Source organism: Excalfactoria chinensis, chromosome 2 (genome assembly GCF_039878825.1).
Source record: "Excalfactoria chinensis isolate bCotChi1 chromosome 2, bCotChi1.hap2, whole genome shotgun sequence".
NCBI lineage: Eukaryota > Metazoa > Chordata > Aves > Galliformes > Phasianidae > Excalfactoria > Excalfactoria chinensis.
In genome coordinates, this window is record NC_092826.1 from 15,424,125 (window position 1) to 15,449,088 (window position 24,964).

At 35.3% G+C, this 24,964-nt stretch overlaps 1 protein-coding gene across 5 annotated transcripts in view; it reads left to right on the plus strand.

The window, feature by feature from the left end:
* Nucleotides 1–24,964, plus strand: part of CSMD3 (CUB and Sushi multiple domains 3) — a 496,245-nt gene that overhangs the window by 223,003 nt on the left and 248,278 nt on the right. For all 5 annotated transcript variants that reach the window (XM_072330149.1, XM_072330150.1, XM_072330151.1 and 2 more), the window contains one exon: nucleotides 7,533–7,654. In XM_072330149.1, coding sequence (XP_072186250.1) covers nucleotides 7,533–7,654 — 122 coding nt within the window. The remainder of the gene's footprint in view (nucleotides 1–7,532; nucleotides 7,655–24,964) is intronic.

Below are 24,964 nucleotides of genomic sequence, written 5' to 3' on the forward strand. Positions count from 1 at the left end.
TACTTGCTCTGTTGAATTGCATCCTATTTTAATGGCAGTTTTTTCAGCATCTCATTTGTAAGTAAACCTGTGTTTGTTAATATACATAGTCCATCCCAGCTGTGTGTTAAATAAAGATTTTATAAGTGTACTTTTTTCTTACTTCCAAGGTGTTATTGATAATAGTGGATGAATGTATGACATAGCTATAAAACACCTCAGTCAGAAAAGCAGAGCAATTCTGTTAAAAGCGGTCAGGTTAAGACAAAACAAAACAAAAAAATCCACCAAAACAGGTATCTGAAGGAGACCATAGAGGTGAGAGAAGTCTGAGGAATTCAAACCAGGAGTTCAAGTCAAGACATGGGTTTCAGATCATCAAGCTATGTGGTCAGGCACCAGCATATCTTTAAACACTAAAGCTTTACCATTTCCATCCAAGATTCATCAAGTGCCAAGACATTACTGGCTGTGCAGATTATTTGCTATATGCTAGTAAAGGATACAAATTACATACTGACTTTTAAACAAAGCTATTTTTCATATTATTTTCCTTAACAAGTTGCTTAGATAATTTTCGCTTCTCCAAGAGGTAACATTTCCCTCTTTTTTTTTTTTTTTTCCTTGTTTCTTTATATTTTACTCTATTTGTACATTAAAATCCTAAGTACAGTTCACATGAAATAAAGTTCTGCCTTTTGTTTCAGGAACAAAACAATGATCAAATAAGATATACTGAAATACAGAACTACAAATACGTTGCATTTTTCCTAGACAAAAAGTGGAGAATAATATCTGTTCTTAGATCTTAAGTGATAAAAGCCTGTACTTTCTGGTTAGTCATGATTTTGAGTTTGATAATTGAAAATGCGGTGTATTAGAGAAAATCTCATTAATGCAGAACTAATGTAACTGAAATACCGATTGAACATGCTATTGTTTGTATTGGCAGTAAAATTAAATTCTTCAGACATAAGAAGTTTTATTTAAAATCCACTCATCAAAAATCACTATTTTCAAGAGCTTAAATATGGATGTGATTGTGTTGCCCTCAGATATTCCTGCTGTTACGTACTGCAGATTTCCGAAGTTAAGGAAATATGTTATATCATAATGCTAAAGAATTTCAAATAAAGGCTTATATTCAAGTAGCTTAAAGAGCATGCAGTCTCATAAGTATTTGAGTACAATATGAAAAATGTTCCTTTACTGAAATCAAGTGAAAAGTAATTATGAATAAGTGTAATTGCTAGTTACAGAGACAATTCAGAAAAAATCCTCAAAACCATAATGTTTTGAATTTATTTAAAAGCAACAACAACCAAAGCCTCACTGATGTTATTTTGTGTTTTATATTTTGTGAATGACTAACTTAAACAAGGCTGGAGAAAAGTATCTGAGGAAACCTCTATCCACTGCTTCCTGCATGTTGACATACATGTCATATCTCAGTGTAATGTTAGCCAAAAAGAGAAATTAAGCTTATAAAGGATGTACTACGTTCAAAAATTAATATATTCTCATATTGTAGCATCAATATAAGAATATGCTTTAAACTAGAATATCTAAAATACAATTTGAATGGTTTTGCAAAACTTTCATAAAAAGACATACAACAAAGTAAAAGTCTACCACTGAGTGAGGATACGTCTGTGCAAATACACATGTAAAACTTCAAAAAGACATCCATTTAAGTTTAATGATGTCTGCAGCTAGCACAATTTTTTACTAAACAATATGAACAGTGCTTACTACCTAGGAGGTCTGGTTCATATCCTCAACCTATCTTTACATAGTTTGGAAATAAGAAAGTTAGGAATTGGGTTGTTAAAAATATCTGCAAATTCCCATAAGATCTCAAAAGGATCATGTAAGACATATTAGCAGAACTAAATCATTAATGTTACTGTGAGGGCTACTTCAAAAGTAATGTCTCCCATTCTACTGTGTTGTCCCATGACATCAGAGGTGAATGCTGATGGTATGGAAACAGAAAATAATATCCAGCAAATGTTGATGAGTGTCAGTGGCTGCCATTTTTTTCTGCATGAAAGGCTTCAATGACACATTTTTATTTCATACACTCTTCCATGTCAGATACTGCTTTGTCAGACTGCTCCTCTGCTGCTATTTGTCATACAGCAACAAGTTATAACAGAATATTGGTAGAAAGGTTCAAATCCTACTACTGTATCACTTATAACACTTGCCTTTGATGTTGTGCGCCAACATAATAAAATAGAAGACATTTCTTTCAGAGCAGTCCTCATAGTATCCAGAAATAATTTCTGAATAGCAGCAGTTTTCATATGTAAACAGCTATAATTTTATAAGTAACAAAACAGAAAGCTAGTTAATTGCACAAAAGCTGATCTTTTTATTAAAAACAAAACAAAACAAAACAAAAACCCTGAATTATTATTTGTTGTTTTCACAGTGAACACGAACTTCCAATTAGGATTTATCAGCAAAAAGGAGACATTTAAAAATAAAAAGTCTGCAAAAGTTAGTGACCAGAAAGCTACAGCAAACAAAATGACACATTAAAAAAAAAAAAAAAAAAAAAAAAAAAGAACTATCATTTCACTTTTTGAATCTCAGAAACCTGATAGAGTTTGAACCTGCTTGCTGGTAAAACCTCACTGTATTATGCAGCATGCTAAAATGTTTCTATTTTTCTGCACTTGTTATACACATTAATCTTCTACATCTGTGTATACATGTTTCGTAGATTTTTTTTTAAATCATCTGTGTTAGAAATGTGATGTAAAATATTATCAAAACTGTAAAAAATATTCCTGGGTTTTATTTGTTTTATTTTTGTTTTTTGTTTTTCATTTTCTTCTGTTTTAGTCTCTTCTCAGTAAATGACCTTAAAAATACCTCTCAGAATTTATTTGGAAATGAAATCTGGTTGACTATTATAGGCCAGTCAGCCTCACCTCTGTCCCAGGGAAGGTGATAGAACAGCTTGTGCTGGATGCCATCTCCAAGCAACTGGGAGCAAAGGAGGTTATCAGGAGTACTCAGAATGGGTTCACAAAGGGGAAGTCATGCTCGACCAACCTGGTGGCCTTTTATGAGGATGTCACTAAGCTGGGTGGACAGGGGGAAAGCGGTAGATGTAGTCTACCTTGATTTCAGTAAGGCTTTTGATACTGTCCCCCATAACATCCTTATAACAAAGCTGAGGAAGTATGAGATAGATGAGTGGTATGTGAGGTGGGTTGAGAATTGGCTGACTGGCAGAGTGCAGAGGGTGCGGTGTCCAGCTGGAGGCATATAACTAGTGGCGTCCCCCAGGGGTCTGTGCTGGGTCTGGTCTTGTTCAACATCTTCATCAACGACCTTGATGAGGGGATAGTGACCACCCTCAGCAAGTTTGTTGATGACACGAAGTTGGGAGGATTGGCTGACATGCCTGAAGGCTGTGCTGCCATTCAGCGAGACCTGGACAGGCTGGAGAGCTGGGCAGTAAGAAACTGGATGAGGTTTAACAAAAGAAAGTGTAGAGTCTTGCACCTAGGTAGAAATAATTGCATACACCAGTACAGGCTGGGGGAAGACCTGCTGGAGAGGAGCTCTGCTGAGAGGGACATGGGCATCCTGGTGGATGACAGGTTGGCCATGAGCCAGCAGTGTGCCCTTGTAGCCAAAAAGGCCAATGGCATTCTGGGGTGCATTAAAAAGAGCGTGGCCAGCAGGTCGAGGGAGGTGATCCTCCCCCTCTACTCTGCGCTGGTGAGGCCTCATCTGGAATACTGTGTCCAGTTCTGGGCTCCCCAGTACAAAAAAGACAGGGATCTCTTGGAAAGAGTCCAGCGGAGGGCCACAAAGATGGTGAAGGGCCTGGAGCATCTCCCCTACGAGGAGAGACTTAGGGAACTGGGTCTGTTTAGCCTTGAGAAAAGAAGGCTGAGAGGGGACTTGATCCAGGTTTATAAATACCTGAGGTGTGGGAGCCATAGTGGTGAGGCTGGTCTGTTTTCAGTAGTGCATGGGGACAGGACTAGGGGAAATGGGCTGAAACTTCAGCACAGGAAGTTCCGCACGAATGTGCGCAAGAACTTCTTTACAGTGAGGGTGACGGAGCACTGGAACAGGCTGCCCAGGGAGGTGATGGAGTCTCCTGCTCTGGAGATATTCAAGACCCGCCTGGACGCCTACCTGTGTGACGCAGTCTAGGGAGCCTGCTTTGTCAGGAGGGTTGGACTTGATGATCTCTATAGGTCCCTTCCAACCCCTACAATTCTGTGATTCTGTGTGACTTTATCTTTTAATTTCATACTTTTCTTGGAAGTCTATAAAAATTAATTTGTTGTTTTATTTATTGATCTCATGTTTAATATTTATACACTCAGAATACAGTGGTTACATATATATAGTTTTTATAGCCTGCATAGCTTTAATCAGCTTTTTCATACTGAAGGTACTCCTTGTTTGTAACCAGGATAATCCATTGCTAATTATGCTTTCATAGTTTTAGTGGTGATGATAGATTTTTTTTTAAATTTTATTTTATTTCTTTATTTTATTTTATTTTATTTTTATTTTATGGAGTTCTCTAACCATCTTCTACAACAGACACAATCTCTGTTTATTTAAATATTAGTTTTACTATGTTCAGCATTTAGGAATCCACAGAAGTAAATATTTTCTTCAGTATTTTCAGAGGTGATTTTTATATTAAATCATATTTTATTGCTTTCCCTCAATTTATTTTCCTTTACAATTTCCAGTATTTATGTATATCATACATACCTGTCATTCTTATTCATGGTTTCTCAATGTGAACTTGCATTAATTCTGTGTTCTTCACATCTCTGTCACATTTATGGTAAAATAAGTTTCAGTCTTTTAAGTCTTTTGTAATTACAAGGGAAAGAGATAAGCAGACACCTCAAGAAGTTATATTTAAACTAATGTGAGGCAAGGTTATTTTTTTTAGAAAGGAATCTCTTTTTTGACACCAGTGACTTTTTAATTTTTAAAAATGACACTTGTTTTTAAATTTATATGTCAGAATTTTATCTCCTATGGATATATAAAACCCCATTAACTAAAATGGTTGTCTATTTATTTTAAATAAGTTAAAAATATATATGCATTAAACTTCAGCTATTCAAAACATCATACTATATAAGCCAGCAAAAAACCCTAATTCCTCAAAGAACACTTCTCATTTCCTACCTTTGATCATGCTCACTTTCTGATGCCCGACACATTTTTTTTTTTTTTTTGCAAGTTTTATAGCTGCATTTTTGCAGCTATATCAATCATCTTTAATTAGCTAAATTAATTGCTATCGTTTCCACGTTGTTTCCTTTTTCCTTACTAATCTGAAAGATAAAATTCATTGGCATTTCTAAAGTTAATAGGAACACTTATAAGTTCTGAAGAGCCAACTGACATTTTGATATTGCAAAAATTCACATATTTCTATCTCTCACCAAGAGCTGCCTCCATGCTTAGAGGACAGTGAAAAACCTATGAGTAACTTTTTATCTTTCACAAGTAAAGTGTTGTGTTTTTTTGTTTGTTTGTTTGTTTGTTTTTCTGTGATTACAATATAACTGAATCCAGATGTAGTACTGTAAGAAAACTGTGTTTTTCAAATGAACGTAGTGATTTATAAATATATTTTACTGATCTGCTGCTATTGTCATTGAGTCATTAAATTAACTGCCCTTGGTTTTAAAGGAGTGAGTTCAGTAGACATTTATGCCCATAAGCTGTTAGTATATATTTAAAAATGCTTGTTTTTAAAGATGTTAGACATTCATGTCTCTATGCTTATGCATTTCCAAATTCTATATAAAATATTCAGAAGCACAGTCAGAACTAATCTTCATACACATATATTATCCACATAGGAAAAATAATTCATGCTTTTAAATCAGTTCCAAAAGAAAAATAAACCAAATTCTAGATGAGCCAAAGTGAACCAAATCCAGGAATTAAACCTGCCAATAATTCATCTGTCAAACTGCATATAATGTGTAATGTTCCCTTGAAAATGTAAGTTAATATATTTCTGTTTCTCAGGTCATGTTTGCTTCAATTTTTTTCAGCCACATTCTCTTTTTATTTTTTATTTTGGAAACTCTTAATCCATTTTTCATCTTTCTTAGTTGAAAACGCAGAGCATAGAGCTAAATTCAACTGAAATATTTCATTAGGCATATTTTTTTAAATTTGATTAGCAGATGGTTAGTAGACATGCCTATTTTTGGTTAGCAATTTTGGAGCATCCAGTTTCTCTGTAAGCTTTGCTCACGTTAAATGGATTTACTTGTATGAAGAACTTCATAAACTTTCTCAGTCAGTACTTCCAAAATTCAGTGAAATAGTTTATTTTTTCAGCTACTTTACTTTCTCCTTCCAGTGCTGTAAAAATCATCACAGAATCATAAGAAGGATTTCATAGTTTGGTGAACTACCTTGTGAGCAACTTCTTGAATTCAGAAGGATGGACAAATAACATCTTAAAAGATACAGGAAATATTTACAGATTTCAATAAACAAAACAGAGAGTTTAAATAGACCACTGATGTCTAGGAGAGATCTTCAAATAATCTCTAAAAGCTAACAGAAATTTGTATTAGTTTTGCAAGTATACACTACACTGCTTATACTTGGCAACCAGTCCAAAGACTTTGGTGGTTAAGAAAGTCTTCATATGACCATAGGCAGAGTTAAGGAACTTGTGATGCCTATGGAAATAAAGACAACCAGTAATGTTATAAAAGAAAAATGGTAATATTGAACAAGAAAATACAGTATTGATGTTTAGAAGTGGATAAATTGATGGATAAATAAATAAAATGTAGGTATGTTATAATATGATATTTCTGTAACACAGCAGAACATTAGTTTCTGTACACTTGTTACTGGGCAGAAAGTAGTCTGATATGCACCAAAAAAAATATCAATTAGATCAGTTCCTCAGTCACCTGAGAAATGCAATGAAATCAATCAAATAATCCTATAGTCATTAAAATTTTAGAAGTGCACTTTTTCTCCTTTTAACTGAAAAAAGTTTCGGTATCAGCCCAGAACATTTAATGACCTTATGTTGCTATTCATGTGATTTTTAACTTTATCAAAGACACTGACAGTAGGATCAAGTGCACATTCAGCAAGTTTATGTAAGATGTCAAGCTGTGTGGTGCAATCAGTATGCCTGAGGGATGAGATGCCATTCAAGGAAATATAGACAGGCTCAAGAAGTGGGCCCAGGTGAAGTGAATGAGATTCAATAAATCCAAATGCATGGTCTTGCACCTAGGTTGTGGCAACTCCTGCTTTTTTAAAATAGTCAGAGGACAATTTCTCTTATTCACTCTAAGAGAATATTTGTTTGTTTTAAGAAAAGCTTGAGCACAAATGCAAGTGTGTTTTATTGTTAGAATGAATTTGAGTCATTCTATTGTCTTGTACTGGGAGATTCTATTCTCAATGATATTTTAAACCTTTTTGTCTCAATTAAGTTAGAGCTTGAGTTGCTGCATGCATTTCAAATGTTAATTAAAAGATTAAATTTCTTTTTGCAGTTAAAACTTGTGGATCCAATCTTCAGGGTCCTGGTGGTACTTTCACATCACCCAATTTTCCATTCCAGTATGACAGCAATGCTCAGTGTGTGTGGGTCATCACAGCTATCAATACTAACAAGGTAAGTTTAAATCTCTGTCTTTTTTTTAAAAAAAAAAAAAAAAAAAAAAAAAAAAAAAAAAAAAGAATAATTCACCAGAAAAACATCTATGACATGACATTTGACACTAAAAAAAATTGTTTCTGCAGTTCCTCATTCCAGTTGCAATATTTGGTGCATTGCATACATTTCTAAGAAATACAAATGTAAAGAAACAATTACCAAATAGTATGGAACAATGTAATGATGTGCAGAATCAGACTCTATAACCAGAATTAGGTTATAAAGCGGGTATGTGTTTATTCAGCGCTGGGCACATGGAGGATCACTCCTCCTATCATGTGCACCGATAAACAGGAGTGTTAGAAAGTTATAGAGCAAGTGTATACATATTCATCAAATTTCTGAGAAATCATTAACATATTCAGTGTTTTTCTGGGAACTCATTTACATGCTGTCCTTCCTACTGACATGTGCGCAGTCCATAATGGGGGTCTCGCTCCGGTGGTTATTGGGATGAAGTCAGAAGTCTTCCTCAGGTTGCTTTGACCCTACTCAATCAGTCAAAACCAGTTTTTTGGCTACCTTTCCCTTATGTATACCCAGCTGTATTGTCTTAACTATAGACCCAGCTGTATTGTTAACTATAGCAATGTCAACATGTCCCACTTGTCCTTTTCTTCTGACATTCCCCAAAGCCTAGGATACTTAATCTTCATGAAAGGCCCCTATTTTCCTGATTCCTGCTTTCAGTAATAGTTCCACAAATACTGTGTTAGTCTCAGTAGAGCTGAACTGTGTGTAACACCGTTTTCATTGATTTTGGCCTTAGACTATGTGAGAAGTCACTAATGTTGATGTACTCACTTCATGAAGAAGAATTATAAAAATGTATAATTTATTTCACTGTCTGAGCCATTTTATTGAAATCCTATACACTTCATACCTACTGTTTAAATCAAAGCAAAGGAGCTCTAATAATGCCAGATGATTCAAAGTAAAACAATAAAGCTAACTTACAACACCTGCTTTCCTTCATTTTAAGATCTAGGCACCTGGAAGCAATGACTCTATTCTATTTCTTGGCATATGACTTCATCTGATGTAAAGTCATATACTTGTTTAAAAGTAATAAAGATGAATTAGCAGTATGACTCTGTAACGCTTTTTTAAAAAATTAAAGACTCTCAGTGTCTGTTTTTGCTGCTATAAGAGTACATCCTGCCTCCTAATTTCTGTCATATGTTGACATCTACATCACAGTGCATGAATAGAGGCCTCAAAGGCCTGCCCATCTACACCTGGGTTGGAGAACTCTGAGAAAATTTAACTACATTTCAGATGCCATTTGTCTATATTAGATTTTTCTACTCCTACAATATCATGCATGGAACAATGTCTTCAGTCAACAGTGTGTTCCACTTCTGAAAACAAAACAGGAGTATTTTGTAAGCTTGAAAAGTGAACTCACAGGAACATGATGAGATACAACAAGGACAAGTGCAGGGTGGTGCACTTGGACTGGGGCAATCCCAGATATATTTACAAACTGAGAGAAGAACTCCTTGACTGTAACTCTGCAGAGAAGAACTTGGGGATACTGGTGGAAGAAAAACTGGACTTGAGATAGCAGTGTGTGCTTACAGCCCTGGAGGCCAGTTGTACCCAGGACTGCATCAAAAGGGGGGTGGCCAGCAGGGAGGTGATTGTCTCTTTTCAGTTCTGCTCTTGTAAGGCCCCATCTGGAGTATTGTATCTTTGGGAACCCCTGCACAAGAAAGAGAACAATGAGCTGTTAGAGTGAGTCCAGAGGAGAGCTGAAGGTTATCAGAGGGCTGGATTGCCTCTCCTATGAGAAAAGGTTGAGGGAGCTGGTCTTGTTTAGCTTGGAGATGAGAAGGCTCTCTGGGATGATCTCGTTATGGTCTTCCAGTATTCACAGGAAGTGTATAAACCGTAAGGGGAGTGACTTCTTACACGTTAGTGTAAGTGGTAGTGATAGAATGAGAGGTAGTGGCTTTAAACTAAAAGAGGGAAAACTTAGGTTAGATGCTAGGAAAAAATTCTTTACTGAGAGGATGATGAGACACAGAAACATTTTGCTTAAAGAAGCTGATTAAAACGCCACTACTGGCATTGTTCAAGGGCAGGATCAATGGGACTCTGAGCTGCCTGATTTAGTGAGTGGCAACTCTGTCCATTGCAAGGGGATGGAACTTGGTGACCTTTAAGCCATCACCCAATCCAAAGCAATCTATTAGCACTTGACTGTGTAATAAGTTGGTTGCTCAAAAAGTAGTTTCTCTTATTTCTGTGGAAATTACAACAGATAGAAAAAACACAATGACTATTTGATGAGAAAGTTCTCAGCTACAAAGCACTATTTTCAACATAGTTATCACAATTAACTATGCTCTTTTTCCAGTGATGAACAAGATAAAAATCTGCACCATAACTTTTCTTTCACAATGCTGTCACCACTGCTGAAATGTACCTTCCATCATCTATGTTTGGTCTCTACAAATTTTCAGGAAGTGTTGATATATGTCAGTGGGTGCAGTAGAGACATTCATCTTCATGCATGTGTCCATGTCAGATGCCATTTTGCCAGAATCTGTCACATGGTAAATGGCAGAAAAAGTATTGGAATATTGGTGGTAAAGTTCAGTGTCTACTAGTATACCACCAACATCTTCCTCTGACATCATGGATCAGTATATTAAAATAAGAGGCATTACTTTTGGAACAGCTTTCAGAGATCATTAAAGTGTGTCAGGATGTCTTAAAAGATGATGCAAAGAACGATGGTGCTCTGCCCCTCTGGTCATATTGTATTTATAGCTTCTGAAATTTTTCAATAGTTCAAAGGTAATAAGTTGAATGTTTACATGTTTTTCCAATGGTAGAAACAGAATTTTAAGCTCACAAGCTGATATGTACCAGCTAGCAAATCTTAGGTGGCTCCAGGGTTAAGATGTTAATGACTTGAAGGTATTTAAAAATTAAACTCCTACATAGATGTGTTTATCTTAATACTACTTTTTTTTTTTTTTTTTTTTTTTTTTTTTTTTTTTTTCTCCCAACTATTTTGCCTCTGCCACAGAGACTCAGCTGAGTCAAAACCTGAGTGTATTACATGCTATTTGTGCTTGTGTGACTTTGCAACTAAGATGCAGTGGTGACCAACAATACATTTCAACCAACATATGTGTGTGTGTGTGCCTGTAGCAGCCCAGTGATCACTGGTAAAGATGAGGGACTCTAAAATATTATATATTATTATATTATATTATAATGCAATTTATTCTAGCAACGCACATTTGATGAAATATCTTAGTATTGTATAACAAGAAAATTTAACAGTGAAAGCTTTAGAAACAATCATCAAATTTCACAAAGTCTTACGGATAGAGTCATTGCTAATTCCAGAAGTTCCTTAAAAGTCTGGATGCTGATTATGGGGATATCATTTATTTTTTGAAGTAAATGAAGTGGCTAAGTCAGAGTAAAGTGCTAAAAAGATTTTAGGATTTGCAAGATAAAATCAAGTCATTTACAGAATCAAAAGGAAAATTTGTGCCAGAATTTGAAGATGGAAAATGACTCACAGATTTAGCATTTTTGGTCGATTTACCTGCTCATTTAAATGAGTTAAACATGGGTCTTCAAGACGAAAATCAACTTATCTGTGCTTTTTTTCAAACCATAACAGAGTTCAAAATTAAACTTGAATTATGAAAAGCTCAAGTTACAGCAAATAAATTCATGCATTTTGATGCCTTGGATAAACACAATCCTGCGTACAGTGAAAAGTTCATAGCCTTGATTTCTGTTTTGATAAAGGAATTAGAGAATATATCTCAAGATTTCTGAAACAAACAAACAAACAAAAAACAAACAAACAAAAAACATCAACTCCTTGGTATATTTATGACTCCAATTTCAGTTGACATAAATGGATTATGTGCAGATGGAATGCATAGAGTTGCAATCAGAAATTCAACTCAAAAATCTGATCATGTCTTATTACTAGGCTTTTATAAGACCTATTTTACCAGAGAAAGTACTCCTTGTTTCACTTCACTTCACCATTATTCTTTATTCATGTCATTACTTTTAGGCAGTACATACATTTGTGAGCAATTATTTTCAAGGATGAAATACATGAAGAGTATAATTAGATAAAAATTCTGTAAGGAACACCTTAAGAACTCACTAAAAATTGAAAACACTTCCATAAAAGCAGGCATTGATGCATTAATTTCACAAAAACAAGGTCAAATGTCCCACTAGTTTTATTTTTCTGTTGCCAACTTCTTTTGTTTTAATAAAAAATAAAATATACATTTAGTATATAATGTAACCTATATGCAGTCCAAGACAATTCCTCTTCACTCTACGCAGCACAGGCAAGCCAAAAGGTTAGACACCCATGATCTAAATCAACCACAGTTTTACGAAATCTTTCACTGGCTGAGATTACTTAAAGCCCTGTCTAACCTGATTTTGAGCACTTTCAGGTAGGAGACATCAGCTTCTGTGGACAACCTATTTTTATGTATCACTGCACTCAAATAATGAAGTCAGTAGGTTCACAGTCATGGAATAGCTGAAGTTTGAAAGGACCTCCGAAGTTCATCTTTTGCAGCCCCGCTCCTCAAGCAGTGGCATGAAATAGTCTGGGTGATCATTGAATATCTCTGAGAAGCAAAACTCCACAGCCTCTTTATGTGACCTGTTCCAATACTCAATCATGTACACAATGAAAACATATTTTCTTCTGTTTAGACAGGACTTCCTGTGTTTGTTTCATTCTGTGCCATTGCTTCTTGTCCTGTCACTGGACAGTCTGAATGAGTCTCTGAATGAGTCTGGCTCCATTTTTGTTACGCCCTTTCTTCTGATTTTTAAAAACCTACTGAGAATTCTTTAGGCTAAGCAGCCCCAGCTCTATTAGCCATTCCTGATGTGTTCCAGTCCCTTAAACCTCTTAGCGTTTCTTTTGTCGGACTCTCTATTGTAGCTCCATATCTACAGAAGTGTGCATCTTAGTCTTGCTTGTCTTTCCCTCAGAACATTTAAGAGTTTGAGTTACTTTATGTGTATAAATTCCAATTCTAATAAAAGCAAAGTAAGCCCCCCCATAGTCAGAGCTTACACCTGGAATAGTTGAAAGAAAAGACTTTTTTTAAGTTTTAAAAATGTTAACATTGGAATTTTTTCTGAAACTGTAAATACAATTGCATGGTGTATTAGCATAGCTTGAAAACTATGACTGATAAAGACGCCTAAGTATGAACTTAGTTTTACAGTTCTGGGTAGATTCATGTTGGTTCAGTAAAATATTTCAGTGCATGATTTGTTTTTATTTAATTAATGCATGTATATTTAACTTTCTCCTTACGCATATAAATGCTGTGTAATATTAAAGATATAGTATTAAAGTGAAAACTATAGTAAAGGACAGTTCACTACTTTTAAACTACAGACATAAGCAAGAATACCTCTTGATGGATGGTGCAACAGACTTTTTACATCAGAAAAGGCAATGCACAGAAAATTTCATATTGATCAAAGTATCAGTAATAGCACTATATTTATTTCAAAATATGAACATTGGAATTACTTCTCACACTTCACTGATGTAATGCTGAAATCAATAAACTCTGAAAAGTCTAAAAAAGGAAGACCTTTCAGAGGGATATAGACAACCTGAATCAATGGACTGGAATGGGGATTCTCGGCAGAGAAGGACCTGGGGGTCCTGATGGACAAGAAACTTAACATGAGCCAACAGTGTGCTCTTGCAGCTCAGAAGGCAAATGGTATCCTGGGTTCCATCAGGAGAGGGGTGGCCAGCAGGGACAGGGAAGTGATTCTCCCTCTTTACTCTGCTTTTGTGAGGTCCCATCTGGAGTACTGTGTCCAGGTATGGAGCCCTCAGTACAAGAAAGATGTGGAGCTGTTGGAAAGGGTCCAGAGGAGGGAGACGAAGATGATCAGGGGACTGGAGCACCTCCCCTATGAAGACAGGCTGAGGGAGCTGGGCTTGTTCAGCCTGGAGAAAAGAAGGCTGCAGGGTGACCTCATTGCAGACTTTCAGTACCTGACGGGAACCTATATCCAGGAGGGGAGTAAACTCTTCGAAAGGGCTGATAATACCAGGACAAGGGGAAATGGATTTAAGTTGAAAGAGGGAAGGTTTAGGTTGGATGTTAGGAGAAGTTCTTTACTAGGAGAGTGGTGAGATCCTGGAACAGGCTGCCCAGGGAGGTTGTGGATGCCCTGCCCTTGGAGGTGTTCAAGGCCAGGTTGGTTGGGGCCCTGGACAACCTGATCTAGTAAACATGGTAGTTTGGTGGCCCTGCTAGGCAGGGGGGTTGGAACTTCTCAATCCTTGGGGTCCCTTCCAACCCAGGTCATTCTGTGATTCTGTGTGATTCTGTGAATTCAAAAAGCCCTGCACTTTTGTCAAAGTAACCCCATACAATGCTACATGCTTGAGACAGAGTGGCTGGAAATCTGCATGGAGGAAAAGGATCTGAGAGTGTTGGTCAGCACTTAGCTAAACACGAGCCAGTACTGTGACAAGATGGCCAAAAAGCTAACAACATCCTGTCTTGCATCAGAAATAGAGTATCCAGTAGGGCCAGGGAAGTGATCATTCCCCTGTACTCAGAACTGATAGGGCTGCCTGAGTGCTGTGTTCAGTTCTGGGCCCCTCAATACAAAAAAAGACAGTGAGGCCCTGGAGTGTCCAGAAAAAGGCAACAGATCTGGTAAAGGGTCTAGAACACGAGACTTATGAGGAGTGGAGAAGGGAACTAAGATTATTTTATCTAGAGAAGAGGAGGCTCAGATGAGATGTCATAAATCTTTGTAACTCTGAAAGGAGGTCATGGTGAGGCTGGGCTCAGCCTCTTCTCCCAGGTAACAGCAATAGGACAAGTTGCACCAGGAGATGTTCCAACTGGATATTGGGAAGAATTTCTACTTAGAGAGAGTGATCAGATGCTGGAACAAGGTGGCCAGGGAAATGGTGGAGTCACCATACTTTTTGGTGTTCAAAGAAAGGGTAGATGCTTTACTTACATACATGGTTTAGTGGGCAAGATTGATGGTAGATGGATGGTTGGACTAGATGATCTTAGAAGTCTTTTCCAACCTTAATGATTCTTTGACTCTATAATTCTATGAGTCTATAAAGGTATATTAAAATAAATAAATAAATAAATAATGTGAGAAAGTAGTAGATGAAAGACTAAATAAATCAAGCACAGCCAGAGAAGCCAACTAATGCTAAGATGCTCACTGTTAGCTCAGTATAAATCCAGAAGTCTTTTCAGTTAAACCTTGTTCATGGTATTTGCTTAGCTTACATAACATGGAGTAAGAAAGTGTCAGTTTAGATTTTTGATTTTTTCTTCAAAAGGATGGGCTTTAAAATTATCAGTCTAGATTTAATAACAGGCAAAAACTTCAGTAAAATCATAATTAGGGCTAAAGTTAAGCAGACTTTGAATCTTACACATAATACTTGTTAATTTTTTATTTTTTTTTTCTAATCCACAGCGACAGAAATACTGCAGAAAATGAAAGTGCTAGAATGACAGCTTTTCTGACAGATTTCAGACATTCATGCAAAATATCTTTCACTGCAATGCATTAAGGAGAAAAATAAGTAAAAGAGATTCTTTAAAAAAAGACCAACTTGTCTTCCAAAATTGTAAGGAGAAATTATGTATCTAAAATCATTGTTAGATTTAGATGTATTAGAAAACTAGGTCCTTGTTCTGTTCATTTTACATAGCAGGAATTTTCAGGAGGAAATTTTTAATGATCATACACTTTGTTATTGTCCATTTCGCACCAACATATTTTAAATTTTACATTCAGTGTATTTAATATATGAACTTATTCTTACTCTCTTCCTAATTAGGTAAATGTATTCTGTAAAATATCTTCCAAATGTTTGCCAGTGTTCACATCCTTTTTATGTTGCATGTTGAAATAGTTTTTAAATCAATTATTACTTGTTTTTGAGAACTGAGGGTTATTCATTTTTTGTTTGTTTATGTATAAATATAAATATATATACTTGCTTGATCTTTCTGTCTGTGCCAAATATTTTATATTCAATTCTTTCTCTTAGAATCATAGAATCCTTTGAGATGGAAGAGACGTTTAAAGGTCATCTAATCCATCTCCCTGTCATTAAACAGGGAGATCCACAGCTAGATCAGGTTGCCCAGGGATTGATCCAGTATCACTGTGAATGTCTGCAGGGATGGGACATCTCTGGGCAACCTGTTCCAGTGCCTCACCACCCTCACTGCAACAGTTTTTTTCATTGTATCTTAAATCTACTCTCTTTAAGCTTGGAACCATTTCCCCTTGTTTTATCACAAGAAAATCTGCTAATTAGTCTGTCCCCTTCTTTCCTGTAGCTCCCTTTTAGATATTGAAAGGCTGCTATCAGGTCACCTCAGAGCTCTCTCTTCTCCAGGCTGAACAGCCCCAGCTCTCTCAGCCTGTCCTCATAGAAGAGGTATTCCATCCTTTGGATCATTTTTGTTGTCCTCCTCTGGATGTACTCCAACAGGTCTGTATCTGTCCTGTACTGAGGATTCCACATCTGGACATAGTATTCCAATTGAGGTCTAACCAGCACAGAGTAGAGGGGCAGAGTCATCTCTCTCAGCCTACTGGCCATGATTCACTGGATGCAAGGATGCAGCTGGCTTTCTTGGCTAAGGGGACACACTGTTTGCTCCTGTACACCTTCCCATCCACCATTACCCCCAGATCTTTTTCAGAAAGGCTGTGCTCAATTCTTTCATCACCCAGCTTGTATTGGTAGTGGGGGTTGCTTCGACCCAGTTGCAAGGTCTTGTATTTGGATTTGTGAAGCTCATGAAGTTCACCTGGGCCCACAGCTCAAGCCTGTCTAGATCCCTCTGGATGGCATCCTATCCCTGTGATTTGTCAACTGCACCCCACAGCTTGGTGTCATCAGCAGACTTGCTGAGGGTGCACTCAACCCTACTGTCAATGTAGCTGATGAAGATATTAATTGCTGCTAGCACCAATCCCTGGAGGACACCACTTGTCACAGATCTCCATCCAGACATTTGACCTCTACTCTTTGAATTCGATGCTGCAACCAGTTCTTCATCTACCAAAAAGTCCTCACATCAAATCCACATTTTTACAGTTTCAGGAGAAGGATGTTGTGGGGTACCATGCTAAAGGCCTTATAAAGGCATTGCAAAGGCCTCTTCTCCTTCCTATGTCATTATGTTTTTTACATCCTCTAAAACTTTCATCTTCACAGTTCTGAGTTTTTGTGCACTATTATGCAAAGACAAAATAAGTGAAACAAGTTCAGCAAAAAGCTGAATGTTTACATTTAACTTACCGCAGCTGTGTTATCTCATTAACTATTGTCAGTGGAACATTTCTTAAGCTTGTTCTCAACCATAAACTCAGTTCTCATCAGTATTTATTCATGCTGACAGCGTAAGTGTCAAGCAGGCTGAGTATGTCACCATAGAATAAAGGATTCATTTTATGAAGTCTGTTTTAATTAGGCTTAGTGGAATAAACCATACTATAGATCTTTTTGGCATCAAATATCATAATATATATCTCAAATTTTGCTTTTCCTAAGCCTAATGTTAAGATTTAATGCAAGTGTTACAGTCAATGAAATGATCAGAAAATAAGAGAATACATAAGCTCACACTTAACTACATATTTTAAGCATAATTCAGTTTTTCTTTCACTTTACTTGAGGATTAAAAAAATTTGGTGCTGTGTTTATCGGTAGGAGGTTGTTTACTACTATGTATGAAGCTAGAAAGTGTGAACTATCTTTGATCTGTTCAGAAGATCCATTTCTTTTTAGTGCTAGTGCTACTATTCTTTTAAGTTACTGAACAACATTTTGATTTGTAAAAAAATCTGTGATGTAAATACCTTAGTTTTTAAAAATAAATTCTAGAAATCTTTTTGGAGAAAAGGGAGATGATTGTCTCATGGGAATGAGAGAATAGAAGAGAATCCAAATATTTCTAAAACAGGAGATTACAGCTTTGGCACTGAGGGAAAATAATCAACTGATGATTAGAGCAGTTGGAGTCAGAAGGTACATGTATGTACTGTGATTTTAGTGCTGGAGTGAAACAGTAAAATGGGGAGGGGAAAAAAACAACAATGCAGATATAAATGGATTAATGCCTTGTACTTCCATCCCGCAATTTTATTATACCTCCATTTTTATTATAAAAGGAGGACAGATTCATTTTATTAATTATTGTAGATGTTATCTTACTAAATATTTTTCTGTGTTTCCATGACTGTATGAACCATGTTATACTAATTTCAGCTGGGATATTTGCTTCCTAATAGCTTCTATAGTGTTATAGATTTAGGATGAGATTGATGTTGACAACACAGAGATGTTTTCATTATTGATGAGTGTTTAAACAGAGTCAGGATTTCTCAGCTTCTCTTGCTGCCATGCTAGCAAGGAGGCTTGGAGTGTACAAAAAGTTGGGAGGGGACAGAACTAGCACAGCTGATTCAAGCTGGTGAAAGGGAGATTATATATGGGTTGAGCTATCTCTCACCTGTTGGAGACTGTCCAGGCACTGGTCAGTGGGTGGTGAGCAATTGCATTGTGTATCACTTGTTTTATGTATTCTTTTATCATTATTATTACTTTCCTTATTCTGTCCTATTAAACTGTCTTGATCTCAGTTTTTGAGGTGTTTATTTTTTATATATTTTTTAAATTTTTATTATTATTATTATTTTCAGTTCATTTCCCCATCCCTCTAGGAGCAATGAGGGAAATTCAGTGTGCTTAAGTCACAACACTTCTTTTACACCGTGAAAATATTATCTACTCACACATAATGAGAAAATGAACCTACTTCAATAACTCGAACAGGAATAACTGCTTTTGTTTCAGTCATTAGCAGTGTTAGATTCTATCCATAACCTGAATTTCAAGTACCAATTCCATCTTTGATTAAATCTTTAGGTAGAATTAAAGACTGAATCTGAATTTTTGTTCAATTGGACTGTACACTGAGTACAAAGATAGCTAGAACTTTCTAAAAAGACATCAGTATATGTGGCACAGAGATAATGCTCTGTAAATGTTCTTGGTTATTTGCACCAACATTTATTATTTACATTTAATTATCTTTTCTTTCTGTTATGAGGTTAAAAGACTAAGGTCTTTGCGATTTAAAAATACCTTTCTAGTCTGCGTTGCAAAGAAAGAAACAAAGAAACAAACAAAAAATTACAAAGACAGGAAAATCAGATAATCAGATACAAATAAATCTGTCCTGTTGTAACAAAAGAGATAATATTTTAATAGATAAATTTTAATTATTCTGAAATAATCCTTCCATCCCTAAATAGTTTCTTGTGTCTGTATGATCACTGTATAACTAAGAAATAGAATTGTATGCTAAAAAAGGATTTTGTTTTATTGTTCTAATAAAAATAATTATTTAAATTGGCTCAAAGTATACATTTAATCCAAAATATATCGTTAAAATGAGGCAATAACTGCATTGTAAGTTTAAGCATGGGGCATGGACACAAATAAGTAAGGGATGAATATGAGTGCCTTAAGACTGGTGTTATGAGTGACATAGCATGAAGTGTACAGGTAACACTAAAAATAAGTGAGTAAAATGAATGCACAATATAAAAAGTCTTACTGAGAAAGCAAGAAAAAAAAATCTTATTAAGAGAAATAATTCCTCTCTCAAGGAGATAAACATGTTCGTACTTTTAAAATTTACACTCATATGGGAGTGATAGTCATGCAGAATAACATTGGAGAGCCTGTTTTATAAGAAATGTGAAGTGTATGTTCAAAAATGCTAAATTAGAGAGGAGGAACCAGAGTTGGAAGTTTGGAATATTAACAGTTGGAAAAGCCAAATGGACAGGTACTCTGCACTGCAACTGTAAACAATACTACAGAGAAAAAAAGATACATATATCCAAACATTCTCATATACTGCCTCATAGCCCTCATGAATCTGGTGAACATATAGGTCAAAACTAGACCAGTGCTGCAAGTTGTCTGCCTATGAGTTTATGGATCACATCTTCAAGGCTGGGAAATCCATGTAGATCATGTTTGGAAACTGATGTTAAACCTTGTCATTTAAATGCGTTTGCAAAGAAGCCCACAAAATGTCAATGTGAAATGTGAATTATTTTATGTGCATAGTATTTACATATACATATACTTACATATATATTTATATATATATGTAAGTATATGTATATACATATATATGTATATATATATATGTATATATATATCATGTAAAGTTAGTATGCTTAATTCAGCATTTATACGTCTAACAAAAAACAAAAAAAAATCTGTTTTTTTGACTGTTTTAAACTTTAAATTATTAGCCTTTTGATCTCTGAAGCACATTTTTTTCTTTGTCATACCCTAATGTCCAGAGATATTTCAAAATTGTTTTTTACTCCCCGTTTATGGCTGTCCTGGCTCTGAATCTTGGGCTCTGATGAATATTATTGTTATTCTGACTACAATATCCTTTTTTTTTCTTGTTTTGTACTTTTTTGAGAGGGAGAGATTCTGTGCATATCAATGTCATCAAATTTAAGTCAACAAAAGGTTAAGTGTCATAGTTGGTAAACTTTTATTTTATACTGTCTCCACGGTTAACGTGAAGAGATTTTAGAAATGAATATTAATATATTTATTAGTTATGTATCCTAAGCTAAATGTCCAAAGTAGGAAAGACAATCCTAATAGCTTACCCATGGAAAAGGTTAGAATAAATTCCATCAGAAAACTGGTGGGAGTAGATGTCTTGTGCATACATTGCACTGAAGAGATGTTCTTGCTCTTGCTGGTATATTTTGTTCCTAATACAGAATGGCATTTTTTTAATAAAATAATGTTTGCAGAAATAGATTTCTTTATTGATCAGAGTTAGGTGTTTTGACACCAGAAACACAGCTGGAATTTCCAAGTCTAACCTTTCTCCTTCTTCTTCTCTACAGCCTAATGTTAGATGTAGTAATGATGTTAGTAATGAGTTACTTCATCCAATGTGTTGGAAAAAAAGTTTCTGATTTGCTAGTGGCATAATATAAGAAAATGAGAATGATTTACTTAAAAGTACTAGTAATTTTTCAGAGATATATCAGAATAATTTTTGCAAAGACAAAGATACTTGTTTGGAGAAAATATGATGATGTCTAATAACACTTATTTTGAGAAAAAAAAACAACAATACAATATTCTCTTTCAAGAGATAGAAATTATGTAATAACATTAACTGTAGGGAAAAACATGATAAAATCACTGACTGAAGTTTAAGCTGATATGTTTACTTAATTATTTATTTACACTCCTTTATTTCCCTCGTGGGTACTATATTGATAGTTGAATTGTGTTATTCTTAAGCATTATCACTATTTTATTTGTAGAAGGCCTTATTTACAAAGTATTTCTGAATTTATATTAGGAATATGGTAAATGTTGAGTCTTCTGGCTAATCAATCTCAGAAAATCGGTTGTGAAATGCACAGACATAACACAGGCTATACTTTCATGCAGGCAAAAAAAACCTATAAAATGAAAAGTCAAAGTATAAACTTTTCAAGCTGTGACTTCAACTTGCCATCTTCCCACTGTAAGATTACACATTTGTTTCCAAATATAGTGGATCCAAAACCAATATTTCTGAAGGGTTTTTATAAATAACTGACTATAGGATTAGCCTCTATGGCAAATTAAATGATATTTAACATTTGAATTGAAGTTAAATAAAAGAAAACAAAACAAAAATTCCTTTTTAAGGAACTCACAAAATAAGTGATAAGATTTGTCACTCTACAAGTAGAATTAATCTGCTATCTGTAAGGCTAAGATTACTGGCAACCACTGACATATGATACTTTTAGATAACATCAAATGGTTCCCAGCAGCCTATTCAAAAGTGCTCAATTCCCTTGAAGATCCTGTATATTAATGTGTTTTTGTTGTTGTTGTTGTTGCTGTTGTTAGGTTGCTTTTTTTTCTTCTCACATGGTATTACTGATATGTAATCCATTTTAGATGTCCACGATGTGGATATCAATACAAAAACACTTAGACTCGCTTTAAAGTCCAGGACAAGAAATAAGCACTGATAGATTGTAACCGATCTGCTTTGTATTCTTTGCCCTTTAAATTTATGTCAAATACCAATGTTTGCACTGTACAGTTAATTTCGATGGGGATTGTTGCCAACAAATGAAATCAACCGTATAGAAGGAAATTTCCAGATGAGCTAGTGACTCTTCATCTCCTTGAAGAGTCATACAGTTTTGTGTGTCCTTTTTCCCTCTTTTCTCCTTTGCTGGTGAAAGATTAAAATGAATTAAAAGAACAGAAGGAACTAATATTTAGTCTGTTTTCAGTTTTATTTTGTTCTTGAAGTAGTAGCTATGAAAGAGCAAATGAAATTATTGTTAGGCTACAGAGATGCTAGAAACACTTGGATACTTTGAATCATTGGACTATATGCAATGTGCAGAAAAAAAAAAAAAAAAAAAGTGTGATTACATTGTATCCTCTGCAGGATGTTTTAATTCAGATTCATTTCTTACTGTTACTTATTGTCTAAGATACAGCTCATTTAAGCAACATCATAGCTTAATTTTTAAGCACTATTCTGAGGAGCATAGATTCACAATAATTTTAGAAACAACTCCACAGTTATTCTTTTTGCTGGTAAAAATGGTGGGCAGATTTTATGGAGTGAAAATATTACTATATATGAAACTTTAGGTTAACAGATGCATGTATGGAAATTTTAAATTTTTATATTTGCCCTTCAGAAGCAGTTGTGATGCACAGACACTTTCTTCTGTTAAACAGCATTTTGCTTTGTATGTTTTGAAATTTAAAAATGTTGATTACTCCACATGTAGTAATACGTTCTTTTAAAAATCTCTGAGGATCTGGTTCCATCAAGAACTAGACACACAGTCATAACAAACAACTGTCTGGAAAGATCACTGTCTGGAACACAACCACGTAAGCATATTCTCCTTCAAGACTGTTGGAAGTTCTCAAATTAGACATTAACTTTGCAATAAAATCTTCTGATATGTTAATTCTCAGCTGTGTAACAGACTAGTTTCTTCCCAAAAAGTGGGTCCCAAATGACATATTCCATAGGAAAAAAAAGAAAAAAAAAAGAAAAAGAAAAAAAAAAAAGAAAAAAAAAAAAGAAAAAAAAAAGAAAAAAAAAAGAACCCTCTCCTCCTTTGGAAGAGTCCTTGTTAAATTATTAGAGAACAAAAAAATACCATCATATCAAATAGTATTTTTTTCTTTATAGCTTAGTAACAATCAATATTACCATCTTTTTTGTTATTTGCTTCTAGGTTTATAAATTTAATACAACAATAGTATACAAATATATTGTTTCTGGATTTATAAATAGCAAGAGCAGTCCATAATGGAGAAGGAATACTGTGTTTCTTTTAACTACTTTTCTGTTCTTTTCAGTGAATAATGATTATAATGATTGCACAGCTCAGCATACGTTAGTTTCAAATAAATTTGTTGCTTGTATGTACTTGGAGGAATAGAGGAGAAAATAATTCCTCTTTTTCCCTGACAGTGGTGTCTAAAAACATACTTTATTATATTCTGGAATAAACTACTTATGTGAAATAAAATTCAAAATATAATTAGTTTGTATCAGGATAGTGTGGTCCTTCCACACCAGTGGCTAAGTCTACTCCACTATGCTGCTCCCTGCCTCCTCCTCCTCAACAGAGCAGAGAAGAAAATGTTACGGAAAGAAAGCACATGCATTGAAAGTAATCAGATTGTGATTACTGTCATGGGCAAAACACATTTGGCACAGGAAAATTAATGTAATTTATGTCCTATTAATAAAAAAACAGAACAGAAGAAAAAGAAAACAATAAAAAAACTTCACCCTCTTCTACCTGCTCCCCCTGAATCATGCAGGGGAACGGGGAATGGGTGTTGCAATGCATAGTGTTTCATCTATGCAAGTCCTTCATCATCTTCTGCTCCAGCGTGGGCTTCCCACACACTGCAGTTCGTCAAGAACTGCCCCAACATGGGTCTGTACCACAGAGCCATCTCTCAGGAACAGATGGCTCCAGCTCAGATCCTCCACAGGTGCCAGCTCCCCAGATTCCCTGCTCTACTGCAGGCTTCTTTCCACACACTTCAGCTCCTGCTTTGAGTCTTCTCCTGTATGGACTCACAATGGGATGTAGTCTTCTTCAGGACACTTCTCATTTCTATTAATGATGCTTCTGAAAAACTGGAAAATAGACTTTACCGGAATCTGTACATAATTACAATGTACAGCATTAGTCCCTGTGTTTCTAATTGCTTTGCATAAGTATACAGATCAACAGCATAATTTGGTAATGCTGATCTGGTTAAAACAAACAAACAAACAACAACAACAACAAAAAACAGAATGCAGTAATCAGTCAGCATAGTATTGCCTGAAGTCTTTACTTATTCTTATAAATAACAGCAGATTAATATCAAGAATGAACCTATTTAGTCTAACGTAAAACTGATACTAGGGTATCACTTATCTTTGGTCTGCCATGTACAGCTGTGTCACTGTACCAGTGACAGCTTTTTTCTGGAGGGAAAAAAAAAAGACAACATAGCAGATGACAAATAAAAGCAGAATTTTAATGGGTTTACTACTCAGTCTTATGTTATTCAGTCACCTCATCTCATCTCAGTCATCTCAGTTTTTATTTTGAAAGGATCCAGCATCTTCAACTCCATATGCTGATGTCATCAAAACACCTTTTCACTATTCTAAAGGGAATATCAATATAATTCCAGTTCCAGCACTCTTCAAACCTGATCAAAATAAATCATACATTGAAATACAAGGCCTCTAAAAATAAGTTTCTCTGCTCACAGTACTTATTTTCTTGCCATGCAGGCACATTTACAAAAATTTCAAGTACATTTTACATTGTACATTATGTACTTGGCATGTCAAGCATAGGATGAGTTCCCAGAAATGCATGTGTGGATTTGTACAGCAATACTTTTCCTGTTACCATAGATTTAGGTGAGTTACAGAGTGTGTATTAGAAGTCTTTTAATAACGCATGCTTTTTTGGAAGAGATTCATTACATTTACTCTTGAAAGTGCAATTATTCAGTTGCTATTTGAAGACAACTGTATTGCAGAAATTATAACTAATTTTGTTGCCCTTTATATACATCTTAATCAAAATGTAATGCAA